Source organism: Lytechinus pictus, chromosome 3 (assembly GCF_037042905.1).
Source record: "Lytechinus pictus isolate F3 Inbred chromosome 3, Lp3.0, whole genome shotgun sequence".
In the NCBI taxonomy this organism is placed as follows: Eukaryota; Metazoa; Echinodermata; class Echinoidea; order Temnopleuroida; family Toxopneustidae; genus Lytechinus; species Lytechinus pictus.
In genome coordinates this window covers 72876323-72895652 of record NC_087247.1, presented here as the reverse complement: position 1 = coordinate 72895652, position 19330 = coordinate 72876323, and the positions used below count along the sequence as shown (strand labels likewise).

At 35.7% G+C, this 19330-nt stretch overlaps 1 protein-coding gene across 1 annotated transcript in view; it reads left to right on the top strand.

Moving 5' to 3' along the window:
- Positions 1-687: 687 nt before the first annotated feature.
- LOC129256728 (FYVE, RhoGEF and PH domain-containing protein 6-like) overlaps positions 688-19330 on the top strand; it is a 32699-nt gene continuing 14056 nt past the window's right edge. The window contains exons 1-10 of the mRNA XM_064097701.1: positions 688-1186; positions 5653-5932; positions 7212-7366; positions 11655-11811; positions 12488-12575; positions 13735-13785; positions 14082-14140; positions 14604-14675; positions 17932-18000; positions 19191-19274. Of these exons, the coding sequence (XP_063953771.1) occupies positions 5867-5932; positions 7212-7366; positions 11655-11811; positions 12488-12575; positions 13735-13785; positions 14082-14140; positions 14604-14675; positions 17932-18000; positions 19191-19274 (801 nt within the window). The 5' untranslated portion in view covers positions 688-1186; positions 5653-5866. The remainder of the gene's footprint in view (positions 1187-5652; positions 5933-7211; positions 7367-11654; positions 11812-12487; positions 12576-13734; positions 13786-14081; positions 14141-14603; positions 14676-17931; positions 18001-19190; positions 19275-19330) is intronic.

Here is a 19330-nt window from a genome sequence, read left to right as displayed (position 1 = left end):
TTCATCCCGACTTAAATTTATTTTTTGTTTTATTTTATTCTCACATTTTCCCCTTATGTCTTTCATAGATTTTGTCACGAATTATGCAATGATTTAAATCCAGCCAGCCTTCTTAACTTATTTCAGGCAAAGAATATGAAGGTGATATTGATGCTTGGTAGATGTTTGTGAAATGTGGTCACAATTGCAAGTAAATCCTTGAAACTGCTGGTCTGTCATTTTAAGGGGGGACACATATTATCTTTTAATTTTCATTTCTTTCAGGTCATTGATCTCACTGATTCATTTTTTGCTACAGTTTGTTTCATACATTATTCCATGTGACTTTGTGTGGGGAAAGCATTATGAAAGAAAGAGAAAATGGCTGCCATTTTCTTAGGATTTATTTAACCAGCTGCCTAGAGCAGTCACACACTCATTACCCATAGCTTTAATAAGGCCCCCTTTTCCTCATTACAACAGCTGAGCATTTCTATGCAATGCATTCATTGGACCTGTATATTATTACAACTGCCTGCCATCTTTTATTATCAGCTTGCCCTTTACCACAGCATTTTATTATGCAACATTACATAACCATCCTCTCTTAATCCCAGCATATTATTATTACTGGAGGCACACACACACAAGCACACACATTGATTACTATCTGTGGTTTGCATTCATTTTGGATGAGAAAAAGGGTGTGTAGTTTACATTTGTTATGCAGTGTCAAATACATGGAATGCCTTGGCCAGTCCACAGAAGGAAAGGGTAAAAAAAGCTAAAGGAGGAGGATCTGGACAAAAGAGCCACAGAGAGAGCCCCCTAAGAATGTGAATTTGCATACTAAGCACACTGCGAGTCTTTATGGTTTGTGGCAAGCAAGTGATTTAGTTTGGTGGTGTTGGTCAGCAGCTTAGGGTGTTGGTGGACCATGCTTGGAGGAAACTTGTTCATTTATCATATTGTTGGTTTGCCTTTTGCTGAGAGAGCATGGTCCTGGGCCAGTGTGGGACTGACTCTCAATCATGGGACTTTTGAGTTTTACCAAAGATATTTGGCATAGAACTAAAGCCAAGGAAATGTTACCCATCCCTTAAATACTTCTGAGTCCTTGTGAAGATTTCATCTGCAAAATTCTGCATTTCCTGTGGCTGTGGGATAACCTCATTGCTGAAGTATTACTTTTCTCTAGTTAACACAGGTAACATGTTTTATTCATCATAATTTATGTATGTTGGTTTCATGTTAGGCATTTATTGCACTAGACATTCATTGTAACTAATGCCAAATTTTGCTGGTTATTTTGCACCATTTTTACCTTTTTAAAATTAAACTTTGGTCATCATGTTCATTTTGCTGAATTTAGTCGAGTCATGTTGGATATTAAATTGGTAATCTTGTCATTTATTATTTATGTATATATAATTCTCTTCAATCATGAAAGTACATTAAAATGATTTTAGGCCTTTTAACACATCATGAAAAACTTGTCAAATAAAGACCTATAATCTATATCTATGAACATAATGAAAGAAGGAAAATGAAGAGTACGATTTCTAGTTTTTCCTCAGAATTGAAAATGATTAAGTTATAAACTTAGGCTCCTAAACTTATGTTAGGTATATCTCACATGGTTGTAAGAATAATTCTATATAATTTGTAATTGTATGTAGCTTGCCTGACTGTTAAAGTAGATGGAAATTCTTATTAAAGCCAATGTTTCAGGTTATAATAAGTTCATTTGAAACTGGAAAAAAATAGGTTTTTAATTTTAGTAAGATGAGCTAGTGTAAAGAGAAATTAAATGTGCAATCATAGCATTGATGGGAGGCATGGGAGTGGTTCAGTTATACTAGTATTTGACCCTTTCTGAAAGTTAATCTTATTCAGATAAAAAGAATCGCAAAGAAATAGAGAAGTACATCTGTAAAAGAAATTACATGTACCACACAACCTGATACCACATGGGTAAAACAAAAAACTCAACCCCCAAGCAAGTGTTTGACCTAGTGGAACTGATATTGTGTGATACTTGGAAGAATAGGAGGGGGAAATAGGCAGGGGATGGTTCAGAAAGCACATGGTCAAGACAACACTAAAGGCCCTTGTCTTTATAGTAATCTCATTGTCCATTGCTTCAATTACCCTTCCAGATACTTTATGTCTGGTTTTAGGAGCCAAATACCTCTTTTGTCCATGTGGAGGGATTGTTCAAAAGACACCATTGATTGGAGGCCACATAAAAGGATTTGCCGCCATTTCGAAAATGTCCACCCCTCCCCTCCCTTATAGCATACCTTGAAACCCATGCTGGCATTGCACACTGCACATAGCAGCGTGTTGAGATACACCCACCGCCCAAGCATTACATAATCATCCTCTTCAAGCTTGGCTTCTCTATGGCTGAGTGTATTGACCAATGGGCAGTCAGCTGTGGCTTGGCTTCAAGCATGGCTTGAGTGACTGGAGTGTGAAGTGACCAATCCTGGTTGGACAAGTAAGTTCCCTCAGACCATGGAGATAACAATATTTGAGTCTCCATGCGCTTACCAGTTGGTATGATTGAACAGGATCATGTTCTCATGTTAGTACCCTTCACCATGTTCCAAGTTTGCTTGAATAGTGCTGCTGGAAACTGGGTTGAATTCTGTTCACCATCTAACTCGTCTTCCTCAGTGTATGTCCTAACGACCAGAATGTTACCACAAACATTGGTAAAGCCCCCATCACACTTATTCAGAATCAAGCAGAATTATAATTCGACCACCAGTTTCGTCATTTAAATATATTTCGAACACCAAAAATACCCTCAAATGTTTTGAACATGACCAAAACCTTCGGAACGGTCAAAAGAAATGACAAAAATATTTTGAATGCACTCAGAAGTAAGTCCAAGAATGTACTTGGTATGATGTTCCTCCGAAATACTCCAAGGAGAGTTTTAACTGGAGGTAGCATGAATTATTAATCTGACTCCATTTTGGTTCATTTTGACTAGTGTATGATGATTCACTTGGTCAATTTACTGAATTTCAACTCCAGTTTGGTGAATTCATTAGTTCCTCTAAAAAAATTTCTATGATTTTTTGAATATTTTTCTCGTTCCAGCTTCTGCTTGATTCCTGTTGATGTGATGGAGGCTTAATGTTGGTTCAAATACATATAAAGCCGAGTTTGTAAGAAAACAATGAATAGTCTTAACTTCTATTTTCAGTGTTTCATGAGTTTCAATCTTCAATTAACATTTTTAACGTTAGGGGACAGAGACAAAAAAAAATGAGACATGGTATTTAATATCAGTCCATATGACTAATTTGCATTTCCATTGAAAATTTATACGAAGAAGAATGGTATGCATGTAATGGTGACTCATTATCTAGTGGCCAAAGGTTGCAGAGGTCAAAAGAAATGGCTTGACCACTTGGTTAAGGTGTGAATTGCTTTTGAGAAGCCTGCCTACTAAGTATCAGGGAGAGAAATAAAATATTAGTACGAGCATAGTGAAACCCCATAAATATGACCCCTTGCAATTATAGTCAATTATCCCTTCTGCCATTGGGCTTGGTTTCTTGGAAAGAAAGGTCAAAGACTTCATACAGAATGTTCATTGCTTACTCCCCTGCAGGGAACACTAATATGTACAAGGACAGTGGTCAAGCTTTTTTTTCCCTCAGGTATTGACCATTGAAGTGATCAACCAGTTAATGACTTTTCCTTTTTGGTATGGGTTTGTACTAATAAAATTTACAGTTTAAATGATTGATATAGGTTTATTCCTGTTACTTTTGTCTCTAATGCCTTTGGCTTGTGTGTATTTTCCAAGGACTTGGATGATCATTCTTCCAACCACTAAATGGACAATGGTAGCGATCACAATTTGATATATCTGAGCCTAGCCCAAGTCATTGGGTTCAATTAAATGGGTCATAAGTTTTATTTAAATGACAAGTCTATTCCAACAAAAAGAGGATTTGAATAAAAAGAGAAAAATTCAACAAGCTTAACACTCAAAATTTCACCAAAATCGGATGTAAAATAAGAAAGTTATGATAGTTTCAAGTTTCATTTAATTTCACAAAACAGTTATGACATCCTGGTCAGTATTCAAATGAGGAGGCAGATGACATCATCCACTCACTATTTCTTTTGTATTTCATTATATAAAATATAGAAGCATCAATTAATTTCTCCCTGAACATGTTGAGTTGGCAATGTATAATACTATATGGTTCAATCAAGTTGGTCCTTTTTGTCCAATCTATAAAAAAATGAAATATTGTTTAATTCAAACAACAAAAAATGAAAGAAATAGTGAGGGACATCGTTTGCCTCATTTGCATATCACTGTTTTGTGAAAAAATAAGCGAAACTTTTAAAAAATGTTTAACTTCTTTAAAATCTGATTTTGATGAAATTTTCAGCTTTATGCAAGTTTTATTTTTCTCTATGTATTCAAATCAACATTTATTTGGGGTGAACTTGACCTTTTACAGAAAGTTAGCAATTGGTTTATTTCAGTGGGTTATACAGTAAGTATCTATGGTTTAGGGGTTTATAAGTATTAATTCTAAATTACTATTGGGGAAAGCAATGACCAAAGAGTTAATGACCCTCGTAGTTTCTGTGATTCAGACTTTCTCTGTCTCGTTCTCAATTTAGGGTCGATGTGAATATATTTTATTTCGGATTGCCTTTTTATGTATGGTGAAACACCAAGCAATCACCTGTGTTCTTGAGTCATTTATCCTGTCACCCATATAAACCTTTTGAACTTCCTGGAGTAAGATGGAATCATAGAAATTGTATGAATAAAGTGGAAGGATATCCTGACACAGTATCAAGACATTGTTTTGATTTGGTAGGAAGATAGTATTGATCAGTCACATGTCAAATGGAAAGCTCTCAAGTGTGTATGTGTAGGTGGAAGAGGAAAAAGAGACAATGTATTTTCTGCTGTCTTCATTTGGAATATCAAGGGCAGTTTATTGCTATTACCAAGGATTGCTTATCAGAAATATGTAGATTAAGAATCTCATGAATGTGGTATCTTTTTGCTTTCCTGTTGTTGATATGACGGTATGGATTTTCGTAAATTGCAGTTATTTTGGTATGTATTGACTGTTAAGGAAGAAATGCCTGTAATTAATGCTGTTGTGTACCTGAATGGAGAGTCTGTAACAGTTTCTAATGTACAACACATAAGTACCTAGCTATTTCCTTGTTCATGCAGTGTACACTGTACTGTGTCTATCACGCTATACAATGTTTTTACAAACATCAAATCTACTTATTTTATTTTGGCTGAATATTTTTTCAATGAGTCTTCATTGGATTACATATATTTGAAAAGAATTGATTTTAACTTAGTCTACAAATTATATCTACCGTGCTTGCTTTTTTTTAGATTAAGGAAGTAGGTGGCCTTTATCAGATCTCTGATGAAACATGTGGTAAACTACAATCTTCACTAAAAACTCATTTATTTCGATCTTTTAAGAGGTAGTACCAGCTCCATGCTCATACCATGGATCTTACTAGGTAGACTGTCATAGAACTCCATTTGTACTTTGAAGTAGGCTAACTTTTGAAAGTGAGAACTATAACTTACACAAATTTTGAGCAAGTTTATAAGAAGAGATTATAAATGTAGTTTGAACTTTGTTTCAGGACTCACAGATCACCATCAGACCGGAGTGGTGGGAGCCTGACTGATAGCAGTGGTAATGAAGATGGATCTTTATCAGATGACTTTGATGATGATGAAGGGAACTATGCTGGAGTTGCTGATCTCCATGACAGTGAGGACGGCTTTGATGAGTTTGAGCTCCCGGAGGCTCGTAAGAGGTTACAGAGTCTTGGGAGAAAGGCTCAGAAAGCGTTCATGGTCGCAAAGGAGATTAAAGACTCGGAGAAGGTGTTTGTTGATGTCTTGAAACTACTTAATGTGGTAAGTACTAGGCCTTGTAAGTACACCATTGTCCTTAAATGTTCCAGAAGATAAGTTTTAAAGGACAAGTCCAACCCGACATAATGTTGATTTGAAAAAACAGAAAAATCCAACAAGCATAACACTGAAAATTTCATCAAAATCGGATGTATAATAAGAAAGTTATGACATTTTAAAGTTTCGCTTATTTTTCACAAAACGGTTATATGCACAACTCGATGACATGCAATTGAGAGAGTTGATGATTTCTTTTGTTTTTTTATTGTTTGAAATATAGAATATTTCAATTTTAACAGATTTGACAATAAGGACCAACTTGACTGAATCATAAAATGTTAAGGCGATGGTAATTCCTTGTGTTCAGGGAGGAATGAAACTTTTTCAAGGACAATGAGGAGAAAATGGGAATAAATCATATTTCATATAATGAAATACGAAGGAAATGGTGAGTGTAACTGTTTTGTGAAATTAAGCAAAATTTAAAAATGTCATAACTTTCTTATTTTACATCCAATTTTGATGAAATTTTCAGTGTTATAGTTGGATTTTTCTCTTTTCATTCAAATCAACTTTTTGATAGGGTGGACTTGACCTTTAAATGAAGCGACTAGCAACTCGCAAGTGTACTTTGTATAAATCAATTCTTATGTATCCTGAAGTCTTAAGCTGAATTGATTCCATGTTTGCTCAGAGACAGAAATTTCAGACAGTGAAACCCAATCAGAGATGTTACTGATAATGTGATACAATTTTATCTTTTATTTATTTATTTTTTTTGCAAAATGCATTACAGAGAAATAATGAAGGTGATTATAAATGATTAATGGTTTTATACCCCCAAAGGAGAAGCTGACATGTTTTTATAACGTTTACATCCTCCTCCAGTGGTATGTTGTCTGAATGGCTATTGTCCAACAAAAAGTTCCTTGGACAAGGAAGCATAATTACAATCTAGATGTTTGTTTACATTTGTTGCTGTCTGCCAAGTCCTTTATTTTACAGTGCATTAGTTAGAATAGATAAACAGTATGTTGATGAAATCATGTGTAAAATCAGTTAGAGGCAAAAAGATTCAGAACTTTTCTGAAATGAAGTACACGTTTTAGTCATTCTTGAAAAGATTTTAACAATTCTCATTTCCACCCAAATCAAAGCATTTTTTTCAAAGATGCATTCTATAGGATGCAGATCAGTTCATGTTCTCGTCTTGATTAAACAATGTGCATGATTAATAAAACTTGTGGAATCTTATGTAATTTCTTGTATTTGTATGTATCAGGACTTGAGGCAGGTTATTGATGATAGTAGTGCAAAGAATGGAGGCAAGCCAGTGATAGAGAAAGCAGCATTGGATCAGATTATTGGTCATCTACCACAACTTCAGAAATTCAATGAAGATCTCCTTACTGATCTGGAAACAAGAATACGCAATTGGTAAGTCATTTAAATTAACAAGAATGTGACTGGCACCCAAGAAGATGTTTTAGTTCATGGATTTACATGTAATTATGAATAGCATAATTAAATACCACATTGTGTGTTATAATCTGTCCTATTGATATTATAAAAATGAAGAATTATATATCAAATTAAAGGGGAAAAAAGGAAGAACACGATAGTGTACATCATTTATCATGGAGACCGATGAAACTCACTTAATTGATAGTTTAAAGTTCTCTCTCTGAATGCTTCAAACACGCTTAATTACGTCCACGAAATTGGGGTTTTTTGATGACGTGTGTAAGTGTACGAGAGACGTGATTGGCTCTCCCACGTCAAGCTCCACTTGTATGCAAAACCTGTTGCAAGGGTACGTTTTCTCCACACTGTCACTGAATACTTCAATCACGAAATGAAAGAAAACCCAGAAGTTTATCTAGATTTTGGGTTTTCAAATTGATGATTTTGAAGATGAAGAGAATGATGATGAAGTTTCTAGCTCTAGTGACGTGGATGGAGGTAAATTAGGGGAATTATGTCTATGATGATGAGTCGGACAATTTAACTTGCATGCCGATTCACTACCAACTCATGCAGCTGCTAGTGCAGTGCTGGCTGCATGTAGGCCTACCGCGTCCAAAATAAATCCATGAAAATTCCAGCCTGACCAGCCATACAGAGTCTCTTCCCTCTGTCAAGGCTCTAAAGAAGGAAAATAATGATATAACTGTACTTACATACAAGTGAATATCCGAATCTGAAGGCAAATCAACTCAACGAATAGCAGCAGACGATATTCACAGACGATAAATTTCACGTGGCTGGGATAAATTGTCACTCGTTCTGTTAGATATAATTTCTACCTCATTATTTTGACAAAATTACGAAACTCGGGGAATTATTTATCTATATAAAAATATAGTAACCCCTCGTACTATTTTTGAATTACGATAAAACCTTTTTTGAAGCAAAAAGATGAGGTAAATTAAAATTAGATGTACATGTAAAAGATCATCCCCAGCATGCGTAGCTCATGTGATTGTAAGCAAACCATCCAAAATGCTGATTGAGAGCTGTGCAACACGTGCATCTACTCTCTCAGCCAAGGCGAGCAAGCAATGTGTGTTTGTGAAGGTTTGTTTACAATCACATACGAGCTATGCATGTTGGGGATGATCTTTTACATCTAATTCTAATTTACCTCAACTTTTTGCTTCAAAAAAGGTTTTATCGTAATTTAAAAATAGTATGAGGGGTTACTATATTTTTATATAGATAAATAAAGAACGAGTGACAATTTATCCCAGCCACGTGAACTTTATCGTCTGCTGCTATTCGTTGAGTTGATTTGCCTTCAGATTCGGATATATTCACTTGTTTGTAAGTAGTTATATCATTATTTTCCTTCTTTGGAGCCTTGACAGAGGGAAGAGACTCTGTATGGCTGGTCAGGCTGGAATTTTCATGGATTTATTTTGGCCCGCGGTAGGCCTATACGTGCAGCCAGCACTGCACTAGCAGCTGCATGAGTTGGTAGTGAATCGGCATGCAAGTTGAATTGTCCAACTCATCATCATAGACGTAATTCCCCTAATTTTACCTCCATCCACGTCACTAGAGCTAGAAACTTCATCATCATTCTCTTCATCTTCAAAATCATCAATTTGAAAATCCAAAATCTAGATAAACTTCTGGGTTTTCTTTCACTTGTGATCAAAGTATTCAGGGACAGTGTGGAGAAAACGTACCCTCGCAACAATGAGAGCCAATGAGAGCCAATCAATGATTTGCTCTCTCATGTCAAGCTTCACTTGCATGCAAAACGCATGCAAGTGAAGCTTGACATGAGAGAGCCAATCACGTCTCTCGTACACTCATACAATTCTCATCAAATTCGAGTCAATTCAGAGACCGATGGGAGGCGCATTTCGGAGAGGCATTTTAGCGCTTTTTCAGCGAGCGACAGCGCGCGACACTGGCACTGGTCCGACGGTCCCAGACCAGTAAGAATTGCTGTCGGACCAGTAACTTTTCAGAAATAGCCAGATTTACTTCACCAACATGACCAGTAGATGATATTTTCTCTTTTGTAAATCACAAAAATGGCTCTCATGAATTATGTTGTGTGTGTGTACTGTTTGTATAGGTTTTTTTTTTTTGGGGGGGGGGGGCAAGGGGTAATAAAGCAATAAAAGAGAGCAAAATAAACTCATTTCTTTTTTATGTTTTCTCTACTTTTGCGGACCAGTAGATGTTAGGTACGGACCAGTAAAATTGGAAAAAATGGGTATCTACTGGTCCGACATGAACAGGTTGGACCAGTAGAAAAAAAGGGTTAGTGTGGAGCCCTGGCTTTTTAATTAGCGATTTCCACCTTATGTATTACTTTTGTTATTTTTGAATGACCAAATGATAATCCCGACATGACCTTTCCACTGATATATAATAAGGCCATATTCATAATCAATATATTTCTCCTTTAAGGATGGTCCGGGCTGGAAATATTGATATCTCAATAAATAAAGTAAAATTCACAGAGCAAAATACTGAAACTTTGATCAAATTCGGATGGCAAATGACAAAGTTATTGAATTTTAAAGATTTTTATTATTCTGGTGAAACAGTCCTAGGCATGTCTTTATGAATATTCATTAGGTGGGCTGATGATGTCATATCCCCACTTGCTCTTTTGTATTTTATATGAAATAAGGTTTATTCAAAATTTTTCTACCAAGAACTGAACCAATTGGTCTGACAACTGATCAAGTGCATTAGTTATTTATTGCCGCAACTTATCTCATCATAATGGAGACAATCATTTACACATGTATGAAAAAATGAAACATTTATGACTTCATGTAATATTGTACAAGCTGTTATTTTGGCAAATCGCGGAGGGTCCAACATTTTCTCAGGTTGTTAAATTCGCGATCGGAAGATGTACAATACACTTCCACAGCATTTTAAAGAATCAAATCCATAGGGTTAAGCAATCTTTGGAATTTGTGTTTTGTGAGATTCATTTTTCAAAAAGTTGGTAAAAGTGCAAAAATTTTGAATTTTTTGAGCAGACTCTTCTAAAAGCTCAAGTCATGTGACTTATGAATATTAATGAGTATGCAAATGGTTGCCAGTATGTGTGTGTAGTGTCAATCAGATGACATTTAAATCAAATTATTTCATGGAAAATACATTTTAAAGGTACTGTTTAACTTTGTGAGCAGCCGATTTAAAAAATTCTCAAACCAAGATGAAACATGTGTACAAGTGCATGTATTAGAACTAATAAAACCCTGAAAACAACCATTATTGAGAATGAAAAGCTAAAACTACAAGGCAAACCCCAATTTTGTAAATGGGCGTCTAAATAGTACACATAAGTGTATGGGATGAAATTAAGATGGCGTTTTCGGTCACTTTATATTTCAATTTTTTAAGCACTAAATAATTATTTTCGAATGCAATTTTTTCTGGGCTTCATTTTTGTTACATATCACAGACACAGGTGACAAGTGTGACCTTCTAGCTCAGATTTTTTAAAGTCAAACCAATGTTAACCAATCACTTTAATATTACAGTGAGTGAATAAATATTGATAAAATTATGTTAGAAAATAGTTTAGGCTCTTATTTTGTTTGAGAAATAAAAAAAGTGAAATTCTAGCTAACTTTTTGAATCACGAACTGTACTTTCTAAGCCTTATTTTTTGTACATATAGAGGTGCATATCTCAACTTTCTGACAACACAGAATGTTTTCAATAGCAGAGCTTTGCTGTTGGGGGCACTGGCTAAGAAATAATGTTTTCGCGGCTGATTGGCAATTCGCGAAATTGCGAAAATAAAACCCCCGCGAAAATAACAGCTTATACAGTACCATTCAGAAAAAGGAAAGTGGGGATGTGACATCAGCCCACCTAATGAAAATTCATGATTATGGTCATATAACTGTTTTCACAAAATATTGATTAATCGTAAAATTCAATAACCTTTATTTGTTATCCCATTTTGATGAATTTTTTTTTAGCAATTTGCTCTGTGAATTTTACTCCATTTATTAATATAAACATTTTCAGGCCGGACCATCTCTTTAATTGATTGAAAATTAATTTATTTGATTGCATCTTAGTAACACAGCAAACGAAAAGCAGGATTTACTTGAATTAAAATGAGTATTTTATTTTAATCATGACTTGGTAAAATAAGAATCCAAGAAGAGGACAAATCTCATCAGGAAACAGTTTGTAAGATAGCTTGAATATTCCATTTCTCTTTGATCTGTAGGTCTACTAATCCAAAGATAGCAAACATCTTCCTCACCAAAGGCCATTTCTTGAAGCTCTATTCTCAGTATATCCAGGCCTTTGAACGGATTACTGCAGCCTTTGATGAAGCTTGTAGTAAGAATCCAATCTTTACACAGGTTGTGAAGGAATTTGAGGTAAGAATGTGTACTGTTGTACCATGGCTTTTGACAATGTCATATAAAAATATTTGTTCATACCAGATAAAAAGGAACGTATAGAGTTACTCCTTTTTAAGACCCCGCAACTTCTGAAACCTAATTTGTGACACCCGAATACATGATTACAATATTAGGCAATATTATACTAGGGCAGGGCTCGACATTAGCAGTGGCCCCGGGCAACCAAAAATGAGAGTTGGGCCACAAAATTCTGTAAAAGCCTGCAATTGGTGGCCCAGTTGGGCAATCAAAGTTTTGATAAATTGTATTGTTTTCTTATGTTTAAGGGCCACCAAATTTGCTTTTTTGGCCACCAAGAATATGAAATTGATGATTTTGTGGACCGATCGGGCCACCAAGAATATAAAATTGATGATTTTGGTGGACCGATCGGGCCACCAAGAAAAAAAAGTGTGGAGCCTTGGCTAGGGTATGTCATACCCGCTGGAAGGTACGATTCCATGTACTAATCAATTGCAAATTCTGTTTCAAGCTAAGATTTGTAACATCTCCTAATGGTTAAAATCTATTTATCTTGTGTTAATGATCGCAACAATTCAACCAATCAGTTTTTTTTTAAACAACTAACTTTTTTGTTTGTAGAAAAGCGAAATATGATAAATGTCCTCTTTATAAAAATGTTGTTATATAGATGAGTGAACGATGTAGGAATTTAGCGATCAAGCACTACATGTTGAAACCAGTTCAGAGGATACCACAGTACAAATTGCTACTAACAGGTAAATCTTTCTGTTTGAAAATAATCATCCCCCCCCCCTCTTAAAAAAAGGAAAAACCTGCATGATAAAGTTCTGATTTACAGAAGCTATTATCATTTTCTTTTAGTGTAGTTTGATTTGATTTGATTTATTTATTTCCGTTTCACAATTGTACATAATATGATAAACATAACATAACAAAATCGAAAATACTACAAGACAAAATATAATATATATAACATAATCATAGATTTAAGGAACACAATTCAGTAAGACATCTCAAATGACAATTGTATTTAAAAGTAAAACGGAGGGACTTGCCGAAAAAAAGCAAAGCTTGTACAAGAGACAAGCCCATATCTTAGTTACATTACAAAATTACAACAAATAAATATTGGGTCTTAATAATAATTTTGTTTAAAAATAAATACAAATAATTTTTGTGCACTTGACAAAAACGTAACTGATGGATCGTGTGAGAAAAAATTACGTTTTACAATATTATAAGAGAGGGGGGAGGTGAGGGGGGAAGACAGGAGGGACAGAGGAGTGCAGACACTAAGTAGAAAGAAAGAAGTAGGCGGGCAGCAGGAGCAGGTACTTTGGCTAATTGCAATTTTAAGTTTGTTGGTCTGGCAATAATACTTTCTCTGGACTACTTTGTAGAAGATAAATCAATATCTGATATCAAATGAAAATGTATCACAGTAATACATTAATTATATTAAATGAAATAAATGTAGGTGCAGATGACCATGATTTCATGAGTCTGTAAAACCAAGGTTGATTGTCACTAATCATAGTTGATTTAGATCTGGTACAGATGCATCAACTGAACTGCTAACCCCCCCCCCCCCCCCCCATATTTCTAACACAGATAAGCACATGTGGGAAATTGTATTATTATTGCTTGAAAAAAGACAAGCCATCTCATCTTTTTAATCTTGCCCCTTGTTATGATAAACCAGAGATTTGACACTTCCTGAATTGCAAGTACACTTTATCAACAATACTGGTATTATTGACATCTGAAACTTGATTGATTTTGGTTGCTAATTAAGATGGGATTTTCCCAGTATAATATTGTGGCATTTGATAAGCCCACAAGTTATTACTTTGTATCCTACGTCTAGGTGTTTGCATGTGAATGTAATGTTTTTATTTTTCTTTTTTTCCACAGATTATATAAAACATTTGGATACGGACTCAGAGGAATTCAAAGAGACAAAAGGTGGGTGGGAATCTTCCTTTTATGTTATCATTTACTTATCTCTTTTAAATGGAAAGGTTTTAAATGCCCTTTCCCAAGAGACATTTCTTCTGTCTATCCCACATGCACAGGGGTGAATTATTTACTTTGTTACTCATTTATCTAGTTCAATTATCTTGTCGAATATCATATCACACAGTATTTGAAGTAGTTCTGAGTAGTTTTCAATTGTCTCACTTCCTCTTGTGCAGTGTTTAGGTTTGTAAAGTTATATTCATGATGACTGAAATCCTTTTTTTTTTTAAATCTTTCTCTAGATGCCCTTGCCATAGTGAGTATGGTAGCAAGCCATGCCAACGAGAGTATGAGACAAGGGGTGAGTACTTCAAATTAAGTAGTGGGATGTGGTTTTTTTTTTCAATAAACAATATCAATATTAAAGTAAAATGTGCGTAAGCGAGTTCTTTTGGGACTAGAAATGACCAGGAGCCTGGTGCATAAAAGTTACTATTATGGTAACTTTACATTCCAGTGGTAACTATGCTCATCAGCCAATCAAAATTAAAGATATTACCTTAATGGTAACTTTTATGCAATGTGGCCCAGGACTATGACAAAATGATAGATGATAGCATTTACAGACTCCAGCGAATACCCCCAGCTGAGTTTTGTTAATAGCAAGTCACTTTGAGGAACAAGGAACTATTATTATTTTGTAATAACATTTTATGACCTGATCGATTTGGTGACATAACTTATTTTCTTGGCAAGCGACAGATAAATGTGGGCTGCTAAGACGAAGAGTACCCTCCTAATTCTTAATCTCTCTTTTTTTTCAGGATAACTTTGAAAAACTGTTAGCTATCCAGCACAGTCTGATTGGCAGTCAACAGATTGTCAAACCAGGCAGGGTGAGTTCCTCTATCTCAATTTATCTTAACCATCAATGTCTTTGTAGATCTACCTTGTTCATGAAAAAAGAATTGTATTCTCAGAAGAAATGATGTTTTATCCTGACTAGAGTGGCTTGGAAGGGCAATTTAATATTTACATGTTTATGTAGCTCTTACTGCAGCAAATCATTGCATATTAATCTAAATTATTTAGTTAACGAGTTAATGGTAAAAGAAATAGTTGCAGCAAACAATCTTTTTATGATAAAATATTTTAAATCAATTAAATGTCACCATATCTAGATAAGGTACATTATTATCAAGTTGTCTTTGTGAAATCACGAAATCTTGGCTGAAAACCAATAATTCTAATGATCACAAACACAGAAAACCATACGAGGGGAAAGTGTATTAATAAACTGGACAGGAAAAGAAAGTACCCACCCCTGTCAAAGGCCGCACACAAAAATTCACGACATAAATATAAACAATTTTTGTACACAGGTGTGCTACAATACCCCTTACTAATCACATGTACATAAGCAATTGAATATCTTCATAACAAAGAAGAACTTGACATGCATAGCATCTTTGTCTCTGAATCAAAAGTCCCACACAAAAGCACTTTCCACCAAGCAAAAATGATATCCCTATCAGTGCTGACACTGAGACGTCGCTTGAGGGAGCAGGACCTGCAGGTATCAAGACGGCCTTGCAGAGGTCAGGAGTTGACCGCTATCCATAGAAGGAATAGACTGAGGTGGTGCGTAGAGCATAGCCGCTGGACCAGAAGACAATGGAATGCAGTATTGTTTTCAGATGAATCCAGGTACTGCGTCAATACAAGTAATGGACGGGAGCGTGTGTGGCGCAGAGCAGGAGAGCGATATGCAGAATGTTGCATTCGTGAAGTTGATCGGTGGGGTGGACCTTCTGTGATGGTGTGCGCAGGCATATCAGCCAACCATATGACTCATCTGGTTATCCTGGCAGGTAATCTGACAGCTCAGCGCTATGTTTGATGAAGTATTGAGACCCCACCTGCTCCCTTTCCTGCAGGCACATCCTGGCATCACATTGTTTCAACAGGACAATGCAAGACCCCATACAGCACGGTTCACCACCAACTTCCTTCAGGAGCAGGACATTGACGTCATCCCATGGTGTGCATGCTCTCCTGACCTCAATCCCATTGAGCATCTGTGGGATGAACTTGGCAGATGGGTGAGATCAAGGGAACAGCCTCCTACCAATCCGCAAACATTGATCCAAGCTCTGCAGGAGGAATGGACAGGACTACGCCAGACAACTTGTCCAAAGCATGCGTCAGAGATGCCTGGAATGTGTCCAGGCATGAGGACATTGTTGTTTGTGTCTGGTTTATTTCATCCTTTGACATTGACTTTCGTGTAAAACCTGGACGGCTCATTCTGTTACATTTTGTGACTTTTGATACAGTGACCAAGATGCTGTACATGTCATTTTATTTCTTTGTAATAAAGATAATCACTTCCTGTTGGGTATGTGATTACTAATGGATATTGCACCATACCTGTGTACAAAATTGATTATTTCTATGGAGTGAATTTTTGTGTGCAGCCTTTGAAAGAAGTGGGTACTTTCTTTTGCTGGCCAGTTTATTCCTCAGGAAAATACCTGACATTTAATGGAATGCCATGCTTATTTTGCTCATTTCTCAGCAGTTACAAATTTTCTTCAGAGTCATTTGGCATATACTTTGTGATTTATACATATAAACACTTCGGTGGTCATTTTGTTAGATTATGTTCGAACTCGCTTTTTTATTGTTGACACAACCGGTATGATTCACCCCCCCCCCCCAAACATTTTTCTTGATAAATCTGCGGCACAAATTTTATTTTACTGTGTCGCTTGCTGGCTTTTTCTTTTAATCCTAACTAGGCCGGGCTTTTTTGGCTGTTCTGTGGCCGGGGGGGGGGGGGGGGGTTGATTTAACCCCCCCCCTGAGATCTCGGCCGCCGATCACGTGAGCGCCGCAAAAATTTGCACGCTGGTAGTGTGCGATGTAATCTACAAGGCTGTATGGTAAAATTTTCCAAAATAATGAGATTTTATTTTATATGAATTAATGATGCTAATTTATGCATAAATCATACTTTTTCCTCTAATTCACTAAATAAAGCTCCTAGAATGCTAATTTTTGGTAAAAAAATATTCTCTGTAGCATTCTTAACAATCGCAATTGAAAAAAACTTCAGTTTGGTAATCAATTTCTAATTTTTTTTATTGTTTTATGAATTTCTTATGTATTTCTTTGTTTTTCAACCTTTTGTTTTTCTTTGATTTTTTCACCAGATTTATTGCACAACCTTTTTGAAGCATAATTATGCTAAAATCAATTGATTTCAGCTGTTTAAAGCAAAAATAATCGTATCTCTATGAATAAGATGAGAAAACTCAATTTGCATTGACTTTGTACACAAAATCATGTTTTGGAACAATTTTTGGTCTGACATGCACTTACAAAATGTTGCGTAATTTCTGACCGCGTACCCGGGCGTCGCAAATTTGGTCTCAAAAGATGCGCGAGACATGAAAGTATAAACTCTGTGAGTGGCGTGGTCAACAAATTTCGCGCGGCGGAATGATCACAGAAAATGTTGAGGGGGGGATGATTCAACCCCCCCCCCCCCCCCCCCCCGGTCAGTAAGGGTTAAATCTTGCGCGACTTTTGAGGCAAAAAATTGCGATCCCTGAGTATTCAATTTGGAAATATACGCAACATTTCGTAAGTGCATGCAGACTCGAAATTGCTCAAAATGTGAATTAGTGAACAAATCCATTGCAAATAGTGTTTTTAGCCGAAATTTATTAATTTATTATTATTTTCTTTTCTGATTAAAATCAGTTAATTTCATCTTGTTTATGGTCAAAATAGAGTCCCCGACATTTTCCCTTGACAAAACAAAGTCTAGAAAAAAGGAAATAAATATAAAATATGTGGTTTTGAAGTTTTTTTTTAAAGTACATTTAAAGAACATTTATCAGATTCCTATAAAGAGTCTGAACCAAAAATAAGCCTTTAAGGGGCATTATTTAGTTCATTAGTGCAAACTTGATTTTAGGCATAAATAAGCATAAATAATTATCCCAGAATTTGATCTTATAGTTATGTTGATAATGCCATGGGTAACGCTCATGCCAATTTTGTCACGATCGCTTGATCAATGGCTGAGATCACAAGTCCAAAGATTTCTTTAAAAATTATATTTTGTAATGTCCCTTTGTTCAGAGACTTGTCAAGGAAGGAGAACTTCTGAAAATGTCAAGAAGAGTTAATCAACCAAGAAAATTCTTCCTGGTGAGTAAATATTAACAAAATTGATTTCTATATGGGCAATTAAGAAATGTACGTTCCATGCCATTATGCAAGGTGGTTGAAGTAAACAATCACTTGATTCTGATATCGATGCATGAGCCAGGCTAAGCAGAACTTCCAGTCAGCTACTATGCCCAGAGCTTTCTCTGCCAGGACGGCAAGATTGGAGCAGTAAGATGGGAGTAGTAAGATATATTATCAAATTGCAGAAGCGGATCTAGAGGGGGGGTTGGGGGGGTTGCAACCCCCCAAAAAAAAAATCCGGGGACCATTTTTTTAAATCTTATCTTTTTTTTTAAACTTATAATTTTATTTTATTCTATTTCTATGTATTTATTTCAAAAATTTTCCCTACTGTGGGAGGGGGGACACCCCCCTCCCACACCCTCCCCCCTCGCTTTCAATATGGCGACAATAGTCAAATATGACTAATCGCCACTCAAACCAACATAAGAAGAAGAAGAAGCTCGCTCCGCTCGCTTGGACTCGGTCGCTACGCTCCCGCGCATACCACCCCAACCCCCCCTTTATAAAAAGCTGGATCCGCCCCTGAATTGTATTATAAGTTTTTTACTATAGATATCATATAGTAAGCACATACTTTTGTGTTCAGTACATATCATAAGCCAAACGTCTTTTTGTTAAAAAGATATAGTTATAAGGACAGGTCCACCCCAGCAAAAATATTGATGTGAATAAATAGAGAAAAAATCAAACAAGCATTATGCTGAAAATTTCATCAAAATCAGATGTGCAATAAGAAAGTTATGACATTTTAAAGTTTTGTTTATTTTTTACAAAACAGTGATGTGCACACCTCATTGACATGCAAATTAGACAGTAGATGTCCCTCACAATTTTTTTTTTTTTTTTATTGTTTGAATTAGACAATATTATTTTTTACAGAATTGTACCTTGATTGAACCATATAGAATTAAACCATGCAAATTGCACATGTTCTGGGAGGAATTTATCTTTGTTTCACACAACAGGGAGAAAATTTGAATATTTCATATATAATACAAAAGAAATAGTGAGTGATGTCATCAGTCTCCTCATTTGCATACCGACAAGGACGTGTATATATATATATATTTTTTTTATTCCCATAGGCTTACAATTTTTTTTATAGTAAAAAAGCCAAGAAATCATTCTTCCCCCTTTCTTTTCAGCTAACTGATGTTCTTCTTCACACAACACAATTACCAACTGGTCAATATAAACTCAACAATGATCTTTCTCTCGCAGGTATGAAGGTAAGTGGTACACTCCATTTCCTTGAAATCAAATTCAAACATGAGCACAAGGAAAA